A 25,620-nucleotide genomic window follows, 5' to 3' on the forward strand; every position below is an offset into this window, starting at 1 on the left:
TATGATAGTTTACATGACTCACCATGTGTAATATGAAAACTTTGACAATAATGATTTTCAAACACTCTCAGAGCCTGTGTACTCTGTATAAACAGAAAGTTTAAATTTAAAATAGGATAGTTAGCACTCTCAAACAGGTACTTGGAAACCAAGCTTGGATGGTAAAAGTTGAATAATATAGTATTATGTAGGTGTGACTATAGCACAGTTGCGTAATTTGTTTCCTTTTACTCCACCATTTTGGGGCTCTGTTGCTTGTTTGATTGTTTTAAAGTCTGGATTGTTAGAGAAAGGAAATAATGAGTAATTGTGGTAATTAAAATTTTTTCTTTTGATGTATAAGTATTCCCGATAATTTTTGCTTCATGTTTCCACATGAAATTAAGAGTTGTATTTGTTTATATAATGGAGAGGCTCAGTGTCTAATTAGCATTAAGAAATAAGTGGTAATGAAAGGATTGTCTTAATCTTATTGTTTCTGATTTTTTCTCACTTGTATTTGCCTCAAGGTAAGAGCAGAAAATTTGAAGAAGGAAAAAGAAATGCTAAAATTGTCAGAAGTCCGTCTTTCTCAGCAGAGAGAGTCTTTGTTAGCTGAACAAAGAGGGCAAAACTTGCTGCTAACTAATCTGCAAACAATTCAGGTGATAAAAAAAGGAATATGTAGGAAAAATCATATAGGTTTAAATAGTTTTATCACTGTATCTTCTCAGTGTTATTTATTAGCGTATTGGTTAACTGTCGTTTGTTTCATGATGAGGATGCCTGAGTTTTTGGATTTTAAGGCATTTCACTATTCTAAGTAAAACATTAAAAGAGAATTGATTGAAACCATGCAATTAATTGGCAGTTTTGATCCTCTCAGGTCTGTATTTTACAGGTTCTTGTGTAGTTTAACTAGTTACAACATTAAACCTTTGATTTTTACTTTTACTTAGCTCCAGGAAATCAGAATAACTACTGGAATCAGTGTTTCATTTTGTTGCCTTCCCCCACCCTCAACCCCCCCAACAAATAGATATTTTAATATGAAAAATGCTAAAATACTCTCTTGGTAAATATCCTGGATCTTTGTCATGTAGGAATGGGTTGTATTCTTTTATAGCCTTTTAATTTTTTTGTATTGTTGACTTTTTCCTTAAACACAACCAAAAATCTTGTCTTTACCTTAGGGAATACTAGAGCGATCTGAAACAGAAACCAAACAAAGGCTTAGTAGCCAGATAGAAAAACTGGAACATGAGATATCTCATCTAAAGAAGAAGTTGGAAAATGAGGTGGAGCAAAGGCATACGCTTACTAGAAATCTAGATGTAAGTCTATCAGAGCTCTGACTTTCTGTAATTCATTTATGTTCAGTAATCAGTCTAGGTGTGGACACATTACCATCTCATGTTGAAATGGTTTGGAGAGACTTCTTAGAAACTAAGTTTTCCCAGCTTCTTTCTAATATGCTTTGTATTTTCGATTGGGTGCCGGACATTGTGAATTTTTCTTTGTTGAGTGCTGATATTTTGATATTCTTATTCTGGAGTTTTGTTCTGGGATGCATTGGAGTTACGTGGAAATAGTTTTATTCTTTCTCATTTTCCTTTTTATGATTTATTAGGCAGACCCAGAGCAGTGCTCAGTCTAGACTCCACTACTAAGGCAAGACTTTTCTGAGTACGGTGCTCAGTGTCCTGTGCATTTTGAGTTTTTCTACTATGTCTGCTGACTCCTGGAAACAGGCACTATTCCTTATCTGAGTGCCAGGCACTCTTCGCTTTAATCCATTTGGTGGTTCTTTCCCTTGTTTGAGGGAGTCTCACGTGCATGCACGCTGATCAGCACTCTGATAAATATTCAGGGGCACCCTCTGCAGATCTCCAGTGTTTCTCTTATTTTTGTACCCCCTCCTCTGGTATCCTGTCCTATGAACTCCAGCTGCATTAGTCTCCTTGGACTCTTTGGACCTGTCTTCTCAGCTTATGGAGGCTACTGGCCTCTGCCTCAGTTCCCCGTTCCTTTGGTACAGCCTGGAAATTCTCTCCAGTCATTAAACTGGGTCAGTCTCAGGGCTCGCCTTGCACCATATTTATTTCCTGCCTCAGGGGTCATTGCTTCTCATTGCCTAATGAGGTGTCTTGAAAACCATTGTTTCATGTGTTTTGTCTGTTGTTGTTGCTTTCCATTTTTGTTTTCTGGTTATTTCAGGTGGGAGGGTAAATCTAGTTCCTGTTACTCCATCTTGGCCAGAGTTTTAAGGGCATGTAAGAAAAAACTTGAGCCTCTAGTTACTTAGAAACCTAGGATAGTGTTTGTAGGTTTTTTTTTGTTTTGTTTTTGTTTTGGTAGGTTCAACTTTTGGATACAAAGCGACAGCTGGATACTGAGACAAATCTTCATCTTAATACAAAAGAACTACTAAAAAATGCTCAAAAGGAAATTGCTGCCTTGAAACAGCACCTTGGCAATATGGAAGTCCAACTTGCTTCTCAGTCCTCGCAGAGAGCTGGGAAAGGTAAATAAATCACCAGACTGATACTGTATTGTAAATAAAACAAATACTTTTCTAAGTCTATAATATACCCTAAAAGTAAATAGTTTTTATCATTTATGACTAATACTAAAGGGAGGAAAAGTCATATTTTTCATTCTATAAAACTCAGTTTTAGACTTAATAAAGCTTCAGGATTTTTAAGCGTCTGTGGAAGATTCGAAATGGTCCTGCATGGCACATGACCGAGGTACAGCCTTAGTTGTCTAATTGTTGAAACCATTTATTGGTAACTTTAAAAACATTTTTTGAGAAGGATGTACATTTGAGTTTTTAAGGTTCAAATGTAAGGCTACTTACTAAATCTAATGATGTTAAGAGAGATAATTGATTGGCTTGGTCTCTCTTTAGAGCAGTGTGATTCCCTCATTGGTACCTCAGGTGAAAGATTTATTTCATTGGATTTTGCTTCCCTTTGTGAATACAGAGCAACTATTTCAAAATCAGAGCCTTTGTAGCTTGATGATGTCTTTTTTATATTTTTTCCCTAATTAAAAAAAAAATAGAAGGGAAATAAACATAAATGTTATACATTAGTGTGTTGTTTTGTGACACTGAGTGAGTTTGTACTCCTACCGACCTTATGGGACAGAGTAGAAGTGTCCCATAGGATTTCTAAGACTAAGCTTTACAGGAGCAGACTGTCAGCCCTCTTCTGCAGATCTGGTGGGTGGGTTTGATCCACCAGCCTTTTGGTTAGCAGCCGAGTGCTTAACCATTGTGCCACCAGGGCTCTTTATAATAATTATGAGCATGTATGTATGTGTTTTCGTGTGTATGATACATAATAACCCAGTATCTTTGATATCATGTAATGCGAAAGCATTTTCAACTGTGATTTCTTTTTTCCATGCATTTTAAAAAGAACAAAAATTGGGCTAAATGAAAAAAAAATTTAGTGTACTAAACAATAGTGTTTAAGTGATAAGAACCTCATAATTTCAAGTAGCTACCTCAGTTTATTGGAAATATTTGAAGTTTTTGTAAATACTCCTAATTTTTGTAACAAAAATTCAAATTTTCGAATTTTTTGACAAAGTAACGTAAATGCAAAAGTACTTGTTAGTATTTACCTAGAAGTATTTAGTTAAAGGAGTCCTGGTGGCACAGTGGTTAAGAGTTTGGCTGCCAATGGAAAAGTCCCACTACTTGGGAATCCTATGGGGCAGGTCTATTATAGAGTTGCTTTGAGTCGAAATCGACTTGACAGCAATGAGTTTGGGTTTTTTTTTTTTTAATTAAACCATTCAGCATGATTGAAATACACTTTGTAGATAATTACTGCTACATTTAAGCCTTAATCTTAATTGCACAATCTCTTTGAAAATTATCTCTAGTGTCATTTAACGTGTTATTTTTAATAGAGTTGTTATATTTTTAGGTCAGCCTGGTGACAGAGAAGATGTAGATGAGCTTCGGAGTCAGCTAAGGCAAACAGAAGAGCAGGTGAATGATTTGAAGGAGAGACTCAGAACAAGTACTAGTAATGTGGAACAGTATCGAGCAATGGTTACGAGTTTAGAAGAATCCCTCAACAAGGAAAAACAGGTATGGACAATCTAACATTTTTCTTTTTTTTTCTTAATTAGGAGCCTACTATAGATAAGGCATTGTAGGACGTGTGAATTGGACTGACATCACAACCTTTATCTCCTAAAAGTGTGTGAGTCTAATATGCCAGATAAAATAAAAGCACACAAAATGCATCCAAGGGATATGAATGCAATTGGTATAGGAAAGGAATGGTGAGAATGAAAGGTAGATGAGATGATTTGTCTCTTGGGAACCGATGGCTTTACAAGAGAGATGGCATTTGTGCGGGTCCTTGAAGGAAGATATCATTTTGATACTTCACAGATAATAGGAAGTTACTTCACGTAGTAGGAACACCCAGCCAAGGAGAACGGCTTCAGATGATGACAGTTTGAGTGTATACTGAATTTCTGATGTGAAATAATAAGGGATACAATTTAAAAAGTAGTAGAGAAACAAATATGGAAGATTTTGAATTCACGTAATATTCTGTAGATTTATTAAGAGCCGTTCTATCTGGAAAGATTAATGTAGTAAATCGGAAGATGCACGGTTCATTTTGGAGACTGTAGCAGTAGTCTAAAGCCACCGTTTTATTTATTTATTTTGTGATTGGCACCAGTGCAAATAAAAATACGTGAGAAAGAAATCCCTTAGTGGTAGAATAGACGGACCAGGCCAGTGGATGTGAGGGTTGAGGCAGAAAGGAAAGATTGGAAATTTCACTTCAAAAGAGAAGACTAGACAGTAGCCAAGTTGAGGGGTAAATTATAGTTGTTTTTTTTTTTTTTGGCTTTTTTTGTTGCTTTGTTTTTGAGCCGATTAATCAGCATTTGATGGATTTTGTTACAGTTACTAATACAAAGGAAATGTTAACTTTAGTACCATTTCTCAAATGTAATTTACATTTGGAGAAATTTAGAATTTTATAATTTTAAATGTGTACAATTTTTGTATCCTGTTGTCTGCATGATGTGAAGGTGACAGAGGAAGTACGTAAGAATATTGAAGTTCGTTTGAAAGAGTCTGCTGAGTTTCAGACACAGTTGGAAAAGAAGTTGATGGAAGTAGAGAAGGAAAAACAAGAACTTCAAGATGACAAGAGAAAAGCCATAGAGAGCATGGAACAACAGGTAAATTAGGTTATTAACTGTATTAGTCTTTTTCTCGTTGTTTAAGGGTTTGAGTTATTCTAACAGACTCACTAGTTATCATTCAGTTTATCTCAATAGATAGTCATCGAACACATAATCAACAGTTTCAGTGTTACGTGGTACTTTCCTCTGTAATCGTTTCCTTTTGAAATTTTAGACTGTGGTAGTAGGGATCCACTGTTTGGAAGCCTCTGCAGAATTATTGGGAAGTGACATAGAACTGCAAAGCCTGTACAGTAGCTTCTGTCAGGTCGGGTTATAACTGTTTTAAATTTAGTCAGCATTCCTTTGGACTAATTGCATTTTAAAAATCCAGCTTCGGTAAGTATTTTTAAAGTACGTTTACAATTAACTCTGGTTTCAATGTTCTTTTTATTTAGTTATCTGAGCTAAAGAAAACACTTTCTAGTGTTCAGAATGAAGTACAAGAAGCTCTTCAGAGAGCAAGTGCAGCTTTGAGTAATGAACAGCAAGCCAGACGTGACTGTCAGGAACAAGTAAGTGTTGGCTTTTACTGGGAAATGAGCTTTGATCCTAGAATAGTTCTTGGAGAATATTAATGCATTTTCAAAACGCAGGGTTGTTTCTTCTGTCATGGAACTTGAACTAGGGTAAGTTGAAAAGTATATATGAAGGCTAAAAGTAAATGGTGCAGTATCCGTTAACAAATAGGAAAAAAAAAAAGATTGACTAGTCAGAGGTACCATCCAAAGCTCTTGATAAGATCATTTTTAATGCATTGCTGAGCTTGCGCAGATTTCCTAGCCACTCCATCTCAAAAACTAAAATCGTATAATCGTTTCACAAAGGAATATTATTGAAAGTGAAAAAACTATAGCTCTGCACAGTGACACAGATGAGTAGTTCACGCATTATTGTGTTGAGTGACAAAGTCAGTCCCAGAAAGACTATATACACTGTTTTTTTCTAAACTTTTGAAAAAAAATCTCATTATGGTGTTTACATATAAACACATGAGTATATGCACACACATATGCATATGTGATGAAACTTATTTTTTTATGAATAAGAAATGATAAAATGATTGAAGAGAGTGGAGGTTGTTGAAATGGTAGTATGAGAAACAAATACACGTAAGGATATTTGGTAATGTTCTGATTTTTTTAAGTCGGGTGGTATGTTAACGGCTATTCATTCCATTATTATATTACGTGTATGTAACATCATGTACGTGTATCAAGTATTACTTTAAAAACGGAACACAGGAGAAAATGGTTCAAAGGCAAACTAATCAAAAATAAATTATTCTTGGATTATTTCCAAACATGACAGTAGAAATTATAATCAAAGAAATACATCAGTAACTCAATATCCAAACGATTTGCATTCTCTTTTTTTCTTGAAGTTCTTGTGTGTCTGTATAAATTATAAACAGAATTACTACTGTGTATTTTATATAGCTATGAATTTTATTTAGTTTTTTAATTCATAGAGTTTGTTCAGAATTACCTAGTCTTTATAAATTTCAACTTTGGAAAGTTCTTTACAATTTTTGAGAAGCACAGACTTAGCTTTATTAGTTTTTAAACTTTGTGACAATAAAGGCATGATATTTTGCAGGCTAAAATAGCTGTGGAAGCTCAGAATAAGTATGAAAGAGAATTGATGCTACATGCCGCTGATGTTGAAGCTCTACAAGCTGCCAAGGAGCAGGTTTCAAAAATGGCATCAGTCCGGCAGCATTTGGAAGAAACAACCCAGAAAGCAGAATCACAGTTGTTGGAATATAAAGCGTCTTGGGAGGAGAGAGAGAGAGTGTTAAAGGTAGTATTGTAGATCATGATAGAAAGTTCTAGAGAATTAAAAGGTTTTTGTTTGTTTTTTTAATGCACGTTGGAAAATCTGCTATTACAACAGACTCTTGACTTATAGGATGAAGTTTCCAAGTGTATGTCTCGCTGTGAAGATCTGGAGAAACAGAACAGATTGCTTCACGATCAGATTGAAAAGTTAAGTGACAGGGTAGTTGCCTCTGTGAAGGAAGGTGTACAAGGACCGTTGAATGTGTCTCTCAGTGAAGAAGGAAAATCCCAAGAACAGATTTTAGAAATTCTCAGGTAAGTCTAATATATTCTTAAAACTTCTCTTATACAGCGAAACTACAAATGCGTAAGTTAGAGAAAGGGATTATGTACTGTTTTGGTGTAAAATTCATTCTGTCTCTTACTGTACAACAAATCCACTACCAGAAAATTGGTGGTCACTTTTGACACTTAGACTTACGCCAATTTAAACAAATGACTTCAGGTTGAATCTGTTAAGAACTTGAGTGAGTTTCCCTTGAAAACTAAATGCCTTTCAGATAGCTATAAAGATACACATTTCTAAAGCTACTGCCTATAATAAAAAAGAAAAACTTTATTCTCATCGTTATGTATTATTAATAAAAACATTACTTTTTGTGTCAGTAGTTTAATTAAAGTGAACGATTTTTGTCATTTTAAAAATTATCCAAGTTTTGATTGTTACATTGTGGGCATTTTTTTTTTTATTCAAGTAAAATCTTATGTTCTTGTAGATTTATACGACGAGAAAAAGAAATTGCTGAAACTAGGTTTGAGGTGGCTCAGGTTGAGAGTTTGCGTTATCGACAAAGGGTTGAACTTTTAGAAAGAGAGCTCCAGGAACTGCAAGATAGTCTAAATGCTGAAAGGGAGAAAGTACAGGTATGTATACTAAGCTTTTAAGAAAGTAGTTGTTAAATTGAAAGAGAAGACCTTATTTTAGTTTCTAATGACGTTTAATTTTAAATAATTTAAACGCTGATACAGTGTAATAGTTAAGAGTGAAGGCTCTCTAACTAGACTACGAGATTTCAAATTCTAGCTTTGTACCATTAGCTGTCTGCCATTGGGTAAGTTGTTTAATAGCTTTTCTGCACTTAGCTTTCTCATCTTTAGTATTGGAATAATAATAGTGAGGGTTACATGACTTAGTACATATGGAAACATTTAGAACCATGCCTGATGCATTAAAAAAAAAGTTTGCCGTCAAGTTGATTCCGACTCGTAACGAACCTATAGGACAGAGTAGAACTGCCTCATAGGGTTTCCAAGGAACACTTGGTGGATTCAAACTTTCTACGTTTTGGTTAGCAGCCATAGCTTTAGTGGAATGGATGGTCACAACACAGGCTTAACTCAATAACCCACACTACTGTAACCCAGTATACTCCCACATCTGGAGTGAAGGACATTAATATCTTAAATCATTTATCTCTCCTTTTAACTGTGAGGTAGTTGAAAAGACTGCCAATGAGAAAATACTAAAACAGGGTTAAATGTATAATTGGATTTTTTTTTTTCTGACAGAAGTTGAAAGTTTCATAATTATATCCTATTAAAGAAACAATCCAAATTCAAATGTATCTCCCCATGGAAATAATAAACAGACCCACCAATTCAGTAGCATTAACACTGGCACGTGGGCACGTGGGGCAGAACCAGGGTATCTAACAAAGATTGCACATTATCTTAGCCTCTTCAGTTTCCTTTGCTATTTCTTCAGAAAAGCATATAATACTAGAAAATGCCCAGCCCATAGAAGTTCAAAGGAAACAATTCTTCTTAGATACAGTAAGAAGAGAGTCAGGAAGTAACCCACTTTATATTAAAAATAATATGTCTGCCTAAGCATGAGTACTATAGCATGACAACCATGAAATAACAACTAAAATTGTAAAAAGGATAGGAAGAGAAAGTAACACCATGTGCGAAAAATGGATAACAACATCCAGTGAGAACAGAAAAAGTGCTTTACACTTGGACAAATATTCAGTAAAATTTCTCAAAACTAAAGTGATGAAACAAAAGGGATTTCTGAACAACAGGGAACCAAAACAACATCATTTCAGAACAGTTAATAAATGCAGTATAGCTACAGAAAGATTAAACAGAGGCCTGGAATGATGTTTTTATGTGCCGTTAATACTACTTGTTGGTAGGATATTTTCTTAGTTACCTAGTGCTGTTATAACAGAAATAACCATAAATGGGCAGCTTTAAAAAACAAATTTATTTCCTCAAACAGTTTAGAAGGCATGATGTCCAAATTCAGGGCACAGGCTCTACGGGAAAGTCTTTCTGTTGGTTCTGGGGAAAGGTTGTTCCTTGGCTGCCTGGTGGTTTTCACGTGGCATGACATCTGTCTCCCATCTCCGTGTGCTCACTTCCTTGTTTAATCTCTTGTATCTCAAAAGAGATTGACTCAAGACACACACTACACCAATCCTGCCTCATTAACATAACTGACAACCCCTTTCCACAGGCATAGAGATTAGAATTTACAACACCTATCTTTGGATTTTGGGGGTACACATTTAATCCATAACAGGTATGTAGTATCCATTCAGTGTCACCTTTGTAATTTCTTGCATTTGTTTTAACTCTTTGTAATGAGTGTTTATCACAGAAAAGTGAGTGTGTAAACCTTCAAAAATTTTAGTTTTTAAAGTTTAAATCCTTTCTACTTTGTTGGTAGGATGGTTTAGGGATGTCTTCTTAGCTGGCACATATTCTGATAGAAGAAGGTAGCCCTTCATTTAAACTGCTGGAAACTCTTGTGGCATAGTGGTTAAGTGCTCTGGTTGCTAACTGAAAGGTCGGCATTTTGAATACACCAGGCGCTCCTTGGAAACTGTGGGGCAGTTCTACTCTGTCCTGTGGGGTGGCTATGAGTTGAAATCAACTCGATGGCAGTGGGTTTGGTTTTTTTTTTTAATTATTAGATGCTGGTGTAGCTATGTGTTTGTAATCTTCAGGTCACTGCAAAAACAATGGCCCAGCATGAAGAACTGATGAAGAAAACTGAAACAATGAATGTAGTTATGGAGACCAATAAGATGCTAAGAGAAGAAAAGGAAAGGCTAGAACAGGATCTACAGCAGATGCAAGCAAAGGTCTGTAACTTAATGATCAGAAGCCAAGGCATGTTGTTTTTAATAATGTGAATATTTTTAATTTAAATGTTAAAAAAAAATACTGGCACTATTTTCAGGTGAGAAAACTGGAGTTAGATATTTTACCCTTACAAGAAGCAAATGCTGAGCTGAGTGAGAAAAGCGGTATGTTGCAGGCAGAGAAGAAGTTATTAGAAGAGGATGTCAAACGCTGGAAAGCACGTAACCAGGTAAATGCAGTTAGACTCATTCCAAAACACAGAAACATTAATTATAAATAACAGGATACAATTTAGGGAGATAAAGATATTTGAAGAACTAGTGAAAACTATTGCATGTTTACCACTGAAAGTCTAGTATTTTATATTTATGTGACAGATGTTAAACTTACAACTCAGGTTATTATCTTTTTTTATTATGTTATATTTTTTAAAAGACCTTATTTTTTAGAGCAGCTTTAGGTTTACAAAAAAATGGTGCAGAAGGTACAGAGTTCCCTTGTTTAGGTGCTAGTTATATGACTTGTGAGAGTTTCTCAGTCTCTCTGATGTATAGTTTTTCTCATTTGTAAAATGAAGATATAATACCACTATCTGTGGTGATGGTGTTAGGTGCCATCAAATTGGTTCCGACTCACAGTGACGCCGTCACGTACAAGAGAACGAAGCACTGCGTGATCCTGTGCCATCCTCACAGCTGTTGTTATGCTTGAGTCCATTGTTGCAGCCACTGTGTCAGTCCATCTGGTTGAGGGTCTTCCTCTTTTTCACCTACCCTCTACTTTACCAAGCAGATATCCTTTTCCAGGGAGTGGTCCCTTCTGATAACGTGTCCAGAGCATGCATTGTTGCTTCCGAAGGAGCATTCTGGCTGTACTACTTCTAAGACTTATTTGTTCCTTCTTCTGGCAGTCCATGGTATATTCACTATTCTTTGCCAGAGCTGTAATTCAAATGCATCAATTCTTGGGTCTTCCTTATTTCATTGTCTAGCTTTTGCATGCATATGAGGAGATTGAAAATGTCATGGCTTGGGTCAGGCGTACCTTAGTCCCCAAAGTGATGTGTTTGCTTTTCAACATTTTAAAGAGGTTTTTTGCAGTTGATGTTACAAAAATTAAGTGTAAAACCTGGCACCTAGAAAATGCTCTGGGGCTGTAGCCGTTATTGTAGCGTTTTAGAGCTAATTTATTACTGTTCTTATTACGTAAATGATCTGAAAAATCAAGAAGGAATTATCTGCCCAAATCTAGAAATATTTCTGTTACACCGTGCTGCCTTCTTCCTGGTTAATGGAATCAGTAGATTTAGATTTACTTTCATATTTTTAGATTTTAATGTGATGTGTATACTTTTTACTTTGAAATGGCTTTCTAATTCATGAAATTAGGTACTTGACAATAACAGCTTTTAGATTCTTTGGCTCCCTTTATTTGGCCTCATTGTAACCAATTTGAAATGTTTATTCACAACTATGAAAAAAAACAATTGATACTGATTTTTTCACCTCTATGTTGTCTAGACTTTTTAGCTAAACAAACATTAAAGCTTTGATCTTAATACCTTGTAATTTGATCACTATGCTTGCAGGATAGCTAATATAGGCCTACTTAGGTATTCTGACATTTTATTGTAGCGTATTTGTTTCGTAAAACTTAAAAATCCATAGTAATGTATTTTTGGTATTCTAGCATCTAGTAAGCCAGCAGAAGGATCCAGATACAGAAGAATATCGGAAGCTCCTTTCTGAAAAGGAAGTTCATACCAAGCGTATTCAACAGTTGACTGAAGAAATTGGAAGACTTAAAGCTGAAATTGCAAGGTGTGTGAAAAGAAGCCTTAAATTGTATATAAGATACGAAATCTTAGAAGAGTTTCATTTTCGTTCATTGTATGACTCCTGAAGTGCTTCTGATTCTGAAAACAGTGAAAAATTCTGGAGCCCTACATGTAGCTTTCTTTTTATTTCCTTACAGAGCCAAGCAAGCAGTGATAATGTTATATCTTCATGTATGAGTTATTATTGTAAACAGTTTGTGTGAGTCTGAAGCTAATAAATTAATTCATTTTCTAAACACAGTCAAAGTTTAACTTGTGCAAGTAGATTATTTTTCTTTCGGTTGGCATATATTCAAGAATCTATTTTGAACATTTTTAGTAAGAGAAATTAAATTCAGCTAAACATGTATTTTGAAAATGAACTTAAGTATTGTCCCTTTAAAGATAAGAAATTAAATATTAAAATTAACATTTCTGTTTCACCTTTTTCAAGCTTTAGTGTCAGATCTCCATGTCCTGGCCCTTGTTGATATAATGCTTTACAACTTACAAATTTTTGTCTTATATAGTGCTATACTTTATGGATAACAGTAGTCTGGTATGTTAAGTAATAGGAATATTATTCCTTAGCTTACAGATGAGGAAGCTGAGGTTTAGAAAGCTTGGCTACCCAGGCTTACAGAGTTAGTAATTGTTAAACCCATCCTCTTAGTTCAGATTATCTGATTTCAGGTTCAGTTCATGATAGAGGTGTTGGCATGCAACAACCCACAGGCCAAATATGACCCATGGCTTTTTTTATCTGGCCTGTAAGCTAAGAATGATTTTTACATTTTTAAGGGTCATCAGAAAGAAGTAGCAGCAGCAGTGACAAAAACTGTATATGGTCTCCAAAGCCTAACATATTTACTGTAGTCTGGTCCTTTACAGAAAAAGTTTGGTAACACCCAATAGAGTAGAAGGATCCCTGGTGGTGTAGTGGTTAAGAGCTCAGCTGCTAACCTAAAGGTCGGCAGCTCAAATCTCCCAACTGCTCCTTGAAAACCCTATGGGGTAGTTCTACTCTGTCCTATAGGGTTGCTGTGAGTCGGAACTGACTTGATGGCACCTAAAAACAACAACAACAGTACAGTGTCGGCTTTGCTGTCGAGCTTATCTGGATTAAAACCTGGGTACCTATAAAATGGGTATGTGTGCTTATGTAATGAAAGTATTTCTAAAGGACCAAGAATGCTTAAATTGAGAAATTATGTTAGAAATTTTTTCTTTATGATTTTTAAATTAAAAAATATTTTTAAAGCAGCGCAATATAAGCTTCAATTGAAGAATTTAAAGTTTGAAAAATACATATTTTATTATTCTTCCTTCCTCTCTCTTTTTTAAAAAGATCAAATGCATCTTTGACTAACAATCAGAACCTAATCCAGAGTCTGAGGGAAGATTTAAATAAAGTAAGAACCGAAAAGGAGAACATCCAGAAGGACTTAGATGCCAAAGTAGTTGACATACAAGAAAAAGTCAAAACGATTACTCAAGTCAAGAAAATTGGACGTAGGTACAAGACTCAGTATGAAGAACTTAAAGCACAACAGGATAAGGTATTGGGAGGAGTTTTTTCTTTAAAGAAATGATAAAGATGAAGGTTTTTAAAATCTTATTTCTTTACAATTATTATTATTAGTTTTTTAATTCTAAACTCGAGTGTAAACTTACCTAATATCTTCATTGGGTTTAAGATGAGCCCTTCAATTATGTCCCAGAGGGCATTATAAACGGAGAGGAAGTTGGCTAAAGTGTAGGTATTTTAATCTTATTTTCTGATTTCAAATACTGTCCCTTTTTCAAAGCTATAGTTGCTTAATCCTTTGTTAATTTGAATTGTGTGTATAAAAAAAAATTTTTTTATGATTAATCAGGCTTTGTTTTAATTTCAAATAAGTAGAGAATAACAAAATCCTTGTTACATTTTCAATCTACATCTTGTTTTTCATTCCCAAAGGTATAGTGACTTATTTACATATTAATCACATGTTGGATTAAAGAGTATATAAAGAAGAAAATTCAAAAGTCCCACTCCTCAGTGTTAACCACTGTTAGCACCATCGTATATTTTTCTTTACTTACGAGTAATACGTTTTCCCATATAAACAAGGTCATTTGTATGTGCTGTTTTGTAGGCTGCTTTTTCCCTTGATTCATCATTGTGACAATGTATCTCTGTGGCAGACATTCACTTACAGCGCACCATTATTTTGATGAGCTGGTTAATATCAGTTGTATAGGGAAAAAATATAACTTATTTATTTAACTAATTCCCTATTTGGGAGCATTAAAATTGCTCCAGAGAGAGAAACTTTAGGAATATGTTTAAAAATACATTTCTTATTTCCTTAGACGAACTTCCAGAGGTGGAATTATTGAATATGTTACTACTCTTTGTCATCTTAGGTCCTGGAGAGCTCAGCTCAGTCTTCTGGAGACCATCAGGAACAGCATGTCTCAGTCCAGGAAATGCAGGAGCTCAAAGAAACCCTCAGCCAAGCTGAGACAAAGTCAAAATCACTGGAGAGCCAAGTCGAGAATCTTCAGAAGGTATGAATGTGAAAGGGATTACGTCTCTAATTCTTCCCTTGGTGTATATGTGGAGAACGTGTTAAACACTGACAGTATTTTATCTGTTACGTGGAAATGTATATATTTTATTTTTTCACTTTGAATGGCTTACGTGTGTAAATAACATCTAATCATCCTCAAAGGAGCCTTGATGCTGCACAGGTTAACCGCTTGGCTGGTAACAAAAAAGGTGGGCAGTTGGAACCCAGCCGTTTCTGCTTGGGTAAAAAGACCTGATAATCTGCTCCCGTAACATCCACATCCTGGACCCGTATGGGGCAGTTCTGCTCGTCATAAAGGTTGCTTTGAGTCAGAATTGACTTGATGGCACACAGCAGTAATTACCCTCAAATGTCCACTTGGTTTGGCCACCATTTTTATGATTATACTTGCATTTAATCTAGAAAGGCAGATGAGTAAGCATTACATTTTAAGTCTATAGGTCATACAACATACATTAATTTGGGCGAATTGTATGGTGAATACTTTGGGTTTCTTTTAACAGACATTGTCTGAAAAAGAGATGGAAGCAAGGAACCTCCAAGAACAGACTGCGCAGCTACAGTCTGAACTTTCGCGACTCCGTCAGGACCTTCAAGATAGAACCACACAGGAGGAGCAGCTGAGACAGCAGATAACTGAAAAGGAAGAGAAAACAAGAAAGGCTATTGTAGCAGCAAAATCAAAAATTGCACACTTAGCTGGTAAATGTATACTTTAAGATTTGAACTTGATAGTGAAAATTGGTTATTTTATTTAAGTTTGAAATTAACAGGAAAGAAAAAGTACTGTAAACCCATTGCTTTGTGTTTTAAATATTATTTTATTTGACACAAACTTAGAGGAATCTCAGTTTCCAGTTGATGAGTATGTCCATTACTTTCAAGTTCTTTTTTTTTTTTTAAATAATAATTTACTGTGTCTTCTGTGAAAGATTACACAGTAAGTTAGGTTCCCTTTTAGGAATTACTATACATATTGTTCAGTCGGCCGTTCGAATCCACCAGCCACTCCTTGGGAACCCAGTGGAACAGTCCTACTCTGCCCTCTAGGGTTGCTGTGGATGGAAATCGACTTGATGGCAATGAGGAGTTTATACAATTGTTCAGAGACATGGGTTACATTTTTCGCAATGTTTTGATATTCTAATTCCCTTCTGGATGTTTCTCTGTGAGGTCTTTTTTAATGATTGATTGGTAATAGAGTAGTGCTATCTTCTGCTTTGGTGTGAAATACCTATTACTACCCTCTTCCGGAGATGCTTCGGGCACAGGCGGTCCTGCTCAGAGGCCTTTCATAAACTCTTAGACAGCATTGGATCTTACAGTCCAGGAATTTTTCTGCGCCTCACTTGAGTGAGGGCCCCTCTGGCCCTTCAGGGATGGTACTAGGTCAGATTTATGAGGCGCCCAGTGATGCAAGTCTCAGGGCCCAAATGCATTTTGCCTGCCAGTCTGCTTAGCCAGTAAGATGCCAAAGTAGTTGGGTTTTTTTATAAGCGTCATTTTAGTGACTTCAAAGATAATGTCTCAGCAATGTAGTTCACCAAGAAAAACTAATTTATTTATTTTGCAGCAAGATTTTGGAGCATATACTGTAGATTATATGAAATAAGTGTTGTAGTTTGTATTGTCTATATTTTTAATATTACAGTACTTAAGACCATGTAAAAGGGCTTCTGCTTACTATGATTTATGATGGATTCTTTAGCTTTTTGACATCTTAGAGAAAGTTAGAGTTTTGTATATTGGAGTAAGAAATTAAACTGGATCTGTTGAGAACTTCTTGAAAGGTATAATGTATCAGAATTACTATAGATTTTAAAGTACAGTAGTGGAATCTGATATGACCCTGTGCACCCTTTAAGCACATGAATGTTTTTTACTTCTGGTGTTTGATTATGATCACATGGTTACCTCTTTAGGTGTAAAAGATCAGCTAACTAAAGAAAATGAGGAACTTAAACAAAGGAATGGAGCCTTAGATCAACAGAAAGATGAATTGGATGTACGTATGACTGCTCTAAAATCCCAGTATGAAGGTCGAATTAGTCGCTTGGAAAGAGAACTCAGGGAGCATCAAGAGAGACACCTCGAGCAAAGAGATGAGCCTCAAGAACCTACTAATAAGGTGAGTACCTAATTTTGATTAAATGAATTTTTTCTTTGTACATCTTACTTGAAAGTGCCTGGTGTTTTTAGCAGCTTTTGTCAGAGTTAATTTTGATTAAAATTCAAAGTATAGAGACAGAATTAACAATAGTAGATATTTGTATGGCATTGTTGAGTGGAATCTTTTAGGGTTGGCACATTAATGAATAATTTTCTTTCTGTAGGTTCCAGAACAGCAGAGACAGATCACATTGAAAACAACTCCAGCCTCTGGTGAACGAGGAATGTGAGTTTTAGTTCTTTTACAGTCTGATACCTGTTTTTCTTTTGAAGTTGCAGGGACCAAACCCATTGTTACCAAGTCAATTCTGACTCATAGCAACTGTATAGGACAGGGTAGAACTGCCCCATAGGGATTCCAAGCCTGTAAATCTTCATGGAAGCAGACTGCCACATCTTTCTTTTATGGAGCGGCTGGTGGGTTCGAATACAGACCTTTTGGCTAGCAGCTGAGCACTTAATCACTATACCACCAGCTCCTAAGATCTAATAATCTTTGGGGATAGAAACAAATCTATACAATTTAAAAAATGTATATCCAGAGAGCTGTTTGTGCCTGCAAAACTGTATCATGAAGTTGCCAACTTTTTTTTCCCCAGAACTCTTGCTTTCAGTCCATATATCATTGGGTAGAGCTTTGTGACAGAGAAAATATTGTTCATCTTCTTGTTTCTGATTGGCTTATATCTAAGAAAAGCTATTCATTTCCCCTTCGATGTCATAATATAACAAATATAAGAGGCTGTTTGAGACTTGGTTTCAGTGACTCTATAGTTGAATAAATATTGCATTGTCAGGATGCTTTGCAAATATTAGAAATCCTAAATGCACCACTTTGGAACGTTTCCTGCACGGTTTTTAATGCTTGAAAGTAAAACCACTTACTGAATATTTGAACTAGTGAACTGAAAAATAAAGAACTGTTACTCACTGTCTCCGTAAAAATATGTATATTTTTAATCTACCAAAAGTCTACCTGAAGTGGTGTTAGGAAAACTAGGATTAATAAAGTCTGAACCCATATTAAGATCATACTTGCTGAACATCTACTTCAGGAAACGTGCACTTTGCCTTTAGTAGAGTTTAGGTACTTCATAAGCAGTATTTGTGGTAATTATTTTATGAGTCTTTATTCTTGAATTTTCTCCCCTATAAGTGCCAGCACATCAGAACCACCAACAGCCAATATCAAGCCAACTCCTGTTGTGTCTACTCCAAGTAAAGTGACAGCTGCAGCTATGGCTGGAAATAAGTCAACACCCAGGGCTAGCATCCGCCCAATGGTTACACCTGCCACTGTTACAAATCCTACTACTACCCCAACAGCTACAGTCATGCCCACTACACAGGTAGAATCACAAGAAGGTAGGTGAAATAATACACATCTGATTGGACCGACTGATTGTTTATGTTTATTATGAGAAGACGACAGTAACTTCAAGGACAAATGAGGCTCCCATTAAAGCTAAAGTCACACATTATAGTTAAAGTGGGTGGTTAATGTTTTGAAGTGAATGCCTCCTAGGATTCATGTTAGCGCAAAAGATTAACTCCCTTCCTCGCTTCCTCTCTTCTTCCCTCCCTCCCTCCTTCCTTTACTACTTTCCTCCTTCTCCTTTTTACTCTCGTTTTGTTTTACTGTTAAACTAGAGACAAAATACACCCCTCTTAGTATATGGTATTTTTTTTAGAACTGGATTTTTATTTTTATTGGCTTAGAATGATGACGTGAAATCCATGCAAAACTGAAAAACCATGCTAAATTACTAATTGAACGCAGTATCACTTTTTCATTGAAATGGTCTGACCTTTTGTTTTCTCTACTCAGTTACTCATTACAGCAGTTACTACTTTGTATTAAGTTCAGTTGCACACATGCTTTTTTATTCCGCTAGGTTGAGCTCAAGGGCAAGGATCATGTATTTCCTTGTTTAATCCCTTTACCCAACCCCAAAATACGTATTCGACTTTGCTAAATGGATGAACATTATTTCCTTAAATTCTTACCCTAACAAATACTGGAATTCAGTAAATTATCCAAGTGTTTAGAAGTATATTATGTGTGTACATTCTATGAAAGTACAGAATATTTTATTTCAGGTATATTAAAAAAAGATTGTCAGATATATTATCAGTTAAACTGGTCTTAAGGTTCATTTTATGATACTTAAAAACAAATTGGTACTTATTAAAAACATAACATTGAGCTTCCTAATTTTATTTATTTGGTCATAATTAAATGGCAAATAGATGCCAAAACCATTTCAGATATTTATTGTTTAATTCAATCAACAAGTTACTGCAGGCTGCCATACCAGTCACATAGGCAATACAGAAACGCCTAATGCGTTATATTTGCCCACAGTGTTTTATCTAATGAGCAGTAAGAGAGATGGACACAGATAACTATGCAAAATGTGACCTATACCACAGGACAGGGAAGGATACTGCTAGCCTTGGTGAAAGTAGAAGACTTACTGTTGTCATGTGTGTTTTCATGTAAAAAGTTACTTTGATTGTTCGTAAAGCTGTTGAAATAGAAGCCTTTTTCATGTTTTATTAAACGTTATTATTTTTCAGCAATGCAGTCAGAAGGGCCTGTGGAACACGTTCCGGTTTTTGGTAGCACAAGTGGATCTGTTCGTTCTACTAGTCCTAATGTCCAGCCTTCTATCTCTCAACCTATTTTAACTGTTCAGCAGCAAACACAGGCTACAGCTTTTGTGCAACCTACTCAGCAGAGTCATCCTCAGATTGAGCCTGCAAACCAAGAGCTATCCCCAAACATAGTAGAGGTTGTTCAGAGTTCACCAATTGAACGGCCTTCTACTTCCACAGCAGTGTTTGGCACGGGTAAGATTATTTTTAAGATGAAGGTAGAGAAGACTTGTGCATAGCGTAATTTCTTGTGTATAATACATACCTTGAGTATTTTATGTACTTATTTTCTCTCGGATCTTTGAATACATGAATGTATTCCTAACATTTTATTTCATGTTTACTACTGAATTCTATGTTAGGTCACTTGTTTTTGTCATTACCTAAGATCCTGATTTCCCTTATTTTTGCTCAGGTTTTAAAGGTGATACAACCCAGGAGACATGTAACTTAATACACAGGTCCTGAGTACTAAGACAAGCTTGTATAACCATTTTCAAGTATAAGCATACAATGTAAATTATTTTAGCCAAGGAGTCCTGGGTTTTATAAGCTATAGAAGTCTCTGTGTAAACTTTGTGAATAGCAATTATCTATCACTGCAGTCACAGTGAATCAGATACGTTACTATAAGAGGTACCTGGATTTATTAAGCAGGGTTAGGTTGATAGTCACAGACCGTTGATTCAGAGCATAAATTGCTCTTTGTTTATGCATAGATTAGCAAGAACAAATTATGCAGATGGAAATTTATCTAGGACTCTAAATTGATTATAATTTAATCATCTACACAGTTTAAGTGTTCCTGTTAAATGACCACATTGGCTAATGAAAAAAAAGTTTTAAAAATTATCTTTGTCTAAATTCAGTTCAGTATCATACTGTAATTCAAGATTTAAAAATAATCTAATTTCAAAGTTTCAGCTACCCCAAGTTCTTCTTTGCCAAAGCGTACACGTGAAGAGGAAGAAGATAGCACCATGGAAGCATCAGACCAAGTATCTGACGATACAGTGGAAATGCCTGTTCCAAAGAAATTGAAAAGTGTTACAACTGTAGGACCTGAGGTGTGTACAATTTTATCTGTTTATTTTTACTTTTACCAGTAGAGCTAAGATCCTTTCTATAATAGCGCTGTTAGGTGAGTTGACCTCTTGGGGCCAGAATTCATTATCTAGAAAACTCTGTTGAACTTAACTACAACATTTCTACTCATAGCTCAAGTATTGTTGATATTGCCAACAACGTTTATATTCTTTGCTTATCTTTAATTTGTTCCCATTTCAATAAAAAATAGTTACAAACCCTAAATTCCTAAGTTGAATTGTATTGTGAAGAGGTTCTTTTCTTTTTCTTTTTTTGGTTTTTATTTCAAAGAATAAGGGAGTTTGTAGTCTAGTGGACATTTTAAACTCTAATTGGCTATGTTTTTATAAGATTGGCCAAGATTTTGTTCCTTTGTCTTCTTTTGAGTCTAAATTGTAATGAATTAGGCTTTACTGTCAAACATTAAGACTACTAAATAAGTTTTATTAGCGTGAGTTAATGTATATACTGAAGAAGAAAGATTATATTTTATAAATACAATGATGTTAACATTTCCGATATATAGCCTCATAAAGTTGTAGTTTGTGTTTTGTTTTACTAGAACTGGCTGAACAGGTCAACACTCACCTAGTGAATTGGTGTTTAAAACTCTCGTGTCTTATGATTCAGGAAGAAGTTATGGCAGAAGAAAGTACTGATGGAGAGGTAGAGACTCAAGTATACAACCAGGATTCCCAAGATTCTATTGGAGAAGTAAGTAAAACTCACTTTTTAAGTAACAGAATTGTTGCCTTCAGTGAAAGAAATTAGCTCGACAAATTTAAACATAATTGGAAATTATTTTAACTTAATACTTTCATATTTAATGAAATATTACTAGAATTAACCAGTACAATTCCTGTTTTGTTTGATTTTCTCCTTTTACTGCCTTCCAAACTTGTATTAAAGAGATGTTTTTGTTCATGGGTAGCACAGGTTTTCCAAGCTAAGAATTGTCATGCGTACAGATTACCCACTATTTTGTTTATTTAGAAGAACAGCGATGGTTTAGTCTTGAGTTAAGATGAGCTGTGTAACTATAAGCAACTCTAAACCTGTAGACCTCAGTTTTCTCACTTACAGGAATAATATAGTTTTTAGGATTGTAAAGTGCCAAATACTACCACCACTGGTTGCTGTTGAGTCAGTTCCAACTCACGGCAACCCAGTGCATGTCAGTAGAATTGTGCTCCAAAAGGTATTCAGTGGCTGGTATTTCAGAAGTAGATCTCCAGGCCTTTCTTCAACGTTAATTTTTTCATTACATTGAAATCTTCTGCAAATGTTTTTCCTTGAAGTTGACAAAAATTTCTATGACTCATAAATGCCATTTGGCTTTCCATTCCACCCTTCCAACACTATCTGCTGAATGTGTAGCAGTTACTTTTCTGATTTTCTGATGGTGAAGCGGATGTTCTTTATAAGTTGCATTTTCTGAAACAAGTATGTCAATTTTAGGCACATTTTTAATTATACCATGACTTAGTCATTTTTTTCCGTTGTGGTGACATAATTTTTTATGAATGACTTTACTAGCTCGCAGGAAGTTGTTATTGCCTTGTATAAAAAATAATTTATTGAGTGCTGAGCCAAAAAGCATGCATTTAACTTACAGTTAATATCAGAAATAAAGTTAAAATTATAGTTTATTTCAGTGGCTAACTGGAAATAGAATTGTGGGCAAATACATTGAGTGAAGAATTGTTTTAACATCTGATATCTTTTTTTTAATGCAGTAAAGGAAGTTACAAATAACCTAAGTGAAAGTTCTTAAGTTTCTTCAGTAATTCTCTACCTAATCACATTTTCCTAGACATCAAAATCCAAGCAAAGTACCTTTTAGTTTTTTCCTTTGTGCTTAAACAAAAGCACTTTTTTGTAGTCATTTTTTAAAAAATGTGATTGAATTTATGAAAATGTAAGTTTAATCTTTTTTTTTTTTTAAACTAATACTGATGGGAAATTCAGTAAAAACTACGTATTTTGAGATAGATACATTAGAACACTTTCTCTCTAGAGAAACTTGCCAAGATCCACTATAGAACCAATTACTATGCGCAGGTGAATTGTTAGACTTTGGAAATGCTGCTTGGTCATATGACTGTCTCCACCCAGTCCCAGGCTAAACTATCTTAGTTCTAATGCCGACCATCAGGACAGTTCAGTTGGGCTCCGAGGACTCACTTGACTTCATCTGTCCTTAGTCTTTGGTGGCTACACAGACCTTGCATATGAGTCGATCCCATTGTTCTAATATCTGGTATCTTTAATGTGCCTTGAAGGCCTGGATAGTTATCAATTTTGGGGGGCAAGTAAAGGTTTCTTAGTAGACAATAACAATGGCTTATTTTATTTAGTGTGTTTTTCAGATTGTCTCTGGTTTTGGGGAAAAAAAATTTAAATGTTGCAGGTCCATTAGCATTCTTTTTTCTGACTTTGATTAGGATTTGCACTGTTTGCTAACCCCATTGACTCTTACACTTGAAATAAGGCTAGTCCATGTTGAGATACTCTGTAAGTATAAAATATGCATTAGATTTTAAAAACTTAAATAAAAAAAGCAGTAAAATATTGAGCAATAGTTTTCACATGGATTACAAAGCTTTTTTTTTTTGTTTTTTTTCAGCGTGGCTACTAGAAAATTTAAAAGTAGTATGCAACTCACATTGTGACTGGCATTATATTTGCTGTACAGCGCTGAGCTATAGTATCTCTGTTGGTTTAAGCATACACATATTTATCTGTTTGTGGACAAAGATACGTATTTCCTCCCTCCTCTTTTTTCTTGGAGTGTTACCCAAAGAGATTTGTATAATTCTTTATGGGTTCTCTGGAGAAGACACTAAAGAAAAACCCAAAGATTTTATTTTCCTTAGCTTATATTTCAAATTAATTCTTCTTTTATTGTATGTACGTATTTTTTAATCTTTTGATCTGCACTATCAAACTGATAGTTTTAGATATGCTTGATATTTACTATTTATTTTTTAAAAGGGAGTCACCCAGGGAGATTACACTCCTATGGAAGACAGTGAGGAGACCTCTCAGTCCCTTCAAATAGATCTTGGGCCCCTTCAGTCAGATCAGCAGGCAGCGTCGTCCCAGGATGGTCAAGGCAAAGGCGATGATGTCATTGTTATTGACAGTGACGATGAGGAGGAGGATGATGATGAAAACGATGGCGAGCATGAGGTGAATTTGGTTTGGAATCATCTAATATTTCCAAACTGTTGAATAAAAATGTTCAAACCCTTAGGACTACTAAAGCAGGAACCAGTAAATTCTGATTCCGTCAGTTTAAATAGCTTATTTTGCTTTTCTTTTATCCTGATTGGTTCTGAAATTAACATTTCGTAATAAAATTGGACATAGAGCAAGTGATGGAAAATCCCAGTTCTTTTTTATGGTTGTTAAGGTCTTCAGGATTTGTTCTCGATTAAACTTAATCTTAAATCTCATTGCTGCATGACTGTGATTTTAATTATAAGCTCTGTGGCTTCTGGAAATAAAAAGAAGCAGCAAAGTGATACTTTTTCTCTTGGAGCCCCCTAGTTCATTTCAGAAGTAATTGACATGTCACCCTCATTGCAGCATCTTTTAAGTGGAACTTTTTATTTTAATTTGGGATTTATTTCTGAATGGGCTTCTCATTTTAGATTTTTTTCTTAATAAAACAGCTTTTCTTAAAAGCTCATGCTTTAGTTTTATTATTCAACTCCATTTTTTTTTAATTTAGAATTAAAGTAAACTGCTGGGGACTTTGAGTATGTGTAGGAGCTTTAGTCTTTGAAAGCTCTCATGTGAGCAGTCAGGATTCAGAATTGATCAGTGCTACACTAATTCTCTGTAAGCTTCACGGTTCTGGTATTTGGTGCCACAGAACTAAGCTCATACTACTCTCAAGATAACTCTATTTCTGGATCAGTGCTGAATCATTTAAATTTCTAAGGGTGGTATTAGGATGTACACAGCATGTATGCCATAGCCTAGATCTTTATTTATAGTTGAGAATTTTTCTACTAGGATTATGAGGAAGATGAGGAAGAAGATGATGATGATGAAGATGACACAGGGATGGGAGACGAGGGTGAAGATAGTAATGAAGGCACTGGTAGTGCAGATGGCAATGATGGATATGAAGCTGATGATGCTGAGGTAACCGGCTGGAACTTTGACCATTCTTTTTCTTTAAAAATTGCTTGGAAGAGTTTCACTGTTTTCCAAGACTATAGAAAGGCCTGTCTGTATTCAGATATTCTCAAATCAGCAAAATTTCTTGAACTTTTTTTTTTTTGCTGTGGCTTACTTGGTCTGTTTTTTAAAAATACCTGTTTGTACTTAGGCATCCCATTTTTTATTTAGGGTGGTGATGGGACTGACCCTGGTACAGAAACAGAAGAAAGTATGGGTGGAGGCGAAAGTAATCAGAGAGCTGCTGATTCTCAAAACAGTGGTGAGATTATTACTTTTTAATTGGCCTTTTCTGGTGATATGCTGTAGGTAATAAAATTTGTTTAGTAAATTGACAAGAGATTGACTTTTCTAGCTTTGTCACTATTATTCTCTCATAAAGTTTGTATTTATGACAATAAGATACTGTCAGTATATTTTCCACCTCTTCAGATTGCTGTAAGATTCAAGCATTTCAAAATCTGTGAAGTATTATAAATGCCATATATTGCTGCTGTTCTTTTTAAGTGGAAAAATTAAATCAGAAACTCCTAGCAGCAGTAGCAGCAGTTCGTAACCAGAAGAGGTCAGTCTAATCAAGCTGCCTGTTTCAAGATGTGTGCATATTGGAGTTTTGCAGTATTTTCTGGTCTTTTCAATGAAAAAAAGAATTTTTTTAATCCAGGATCCCATGCTTTTTGTTAATATGTAGAAGAAAGAGTCTTAGATGCCCACTGAAAAGTTGCAGTAAGGTATATGGAAATCATAGAAAATGATTTTAGAATGGCTGTCTTTAAATGTGTTTTTAAAGAATTAGTTAATATAATATCCTGGTTTTACAGGTAATGATACTAAGTGGTACAGGTTACAGTGATTAGTGGCAATAAAACCGTATATATTCAGACTTAAGGGAAAATGGTGTCCCTGGGTTTCTGTATAGGCTGGGTTTTTAAAAGTATGAGATTAAGAGGAAAATTTAATCATGTAATTAAAAAAATTA

At 35.2% G+C, this 25,620-nt stretch overlaps 1 protein-coding gene across 3 annotated transcripts in view; it reads left to right on the forward strand.

The window, feature by feature from the left end:
* TPR (translocated promoter region, nuclear basket protein) overlaps positions 1-25,620 on the forward strand; it is a 57,164-nt gene that overhangs the window by 20,639 nt on the left and 10,905 nt on the right. For 2 of the 3 annotated variants that reach the window (XM_003410841.4, XM_023549184.2), the window contains 24 exons: positions 510-644; positions 1,173-1,313; positions 2,338-2,503; positions 3,921-4,087; positions 5,053-5,205; positions 5,607-5,723; positions 6,808-7,011; positions 7,120-7,304; positions 7,766-7,913; positions 10,007-10,144; positions 10,243-10,374; positions 11,835-11,965; positions 13,310-13,520; positions 14,371-14,514; positions 15,041-15,239; positions 16,460-16,665; positions 16,871-16,932; positions 17,863-18,071; positions 19,287-19,559; positions 20,283-20,431; positions 21,081-21,164; positions 23,445-23,642; positions 24,474-24,605; positions 24,813-24,903. In XM_003410841.4, the coding sequence (XP_003410889.2) occupies positions 510-644; positions 1,173-1,313; positions 2,338-2,503; positions 3,921-4,087; positions 5,053-5,205; positions 5,607-5,723; positions 6,808-7,011; positions 7,120-7,304; positions 7,766-7,913; positions 10,007-10,144; positions 10,243-10,374; positions 11,835-11,965; positions 13,310-13,520; positions 14,371-14,514; positions 15,041-15,239; positions 16,460-16,665; positions 16,871-16,932; positions 17,863-18,071; positions 19,287-19,559; positions 20,283-20,431; positions 21,081-21,164; positions 23,445-23,642; positions 24,474-24,605; positions 24,813-24,903 (3,775 nt within the window). The remainder of the gene's footprint in view (positions 1-509; positions 645-1,172; positions 1,314-2,337; positions 2,504-3,920; positions 4,088-5,052; positions 5,206-5,606; positions 5,724-6,807; positions 7,012-7,119; positions 7,305-7,765; positions 7,914-10,006; positions 10,145-10,242; positions 10,375-11,834; positions 11,966-13,309; positions 13,521-14,370; positions 14,515-15,040; positions 15,240-16,459; positions 16,666-16,870; positions 16,933-17,862; positions 18,072-19,286; positions 19,560-20,282; positions 20,432-21,080; positions 21,165-23,444; positions 23,643-24,473; positions 24,606-24,812; positions 24,904-25,620) is intronic. The other variant, XM_064276503.1, reaches the window with a different exon arrangement.

The sequence above is a fragment of the Loxodonta africana genome, chromosome 25 (assembly GCF_030014295.1).
Source record: "Loxodonta africana isolate mLoxAfr1 chromosome 25, mLoxAfr1.hap2, whole genome shotgun sequence".
In the NCBI taxonomy this organism is placed as follows: domain Eukaryota; kingdom Metazoa; phylum Chordata; class Mammalia; order Proboscidea; family Elephantidae; genus Loxodonta; species Loxodonta africana.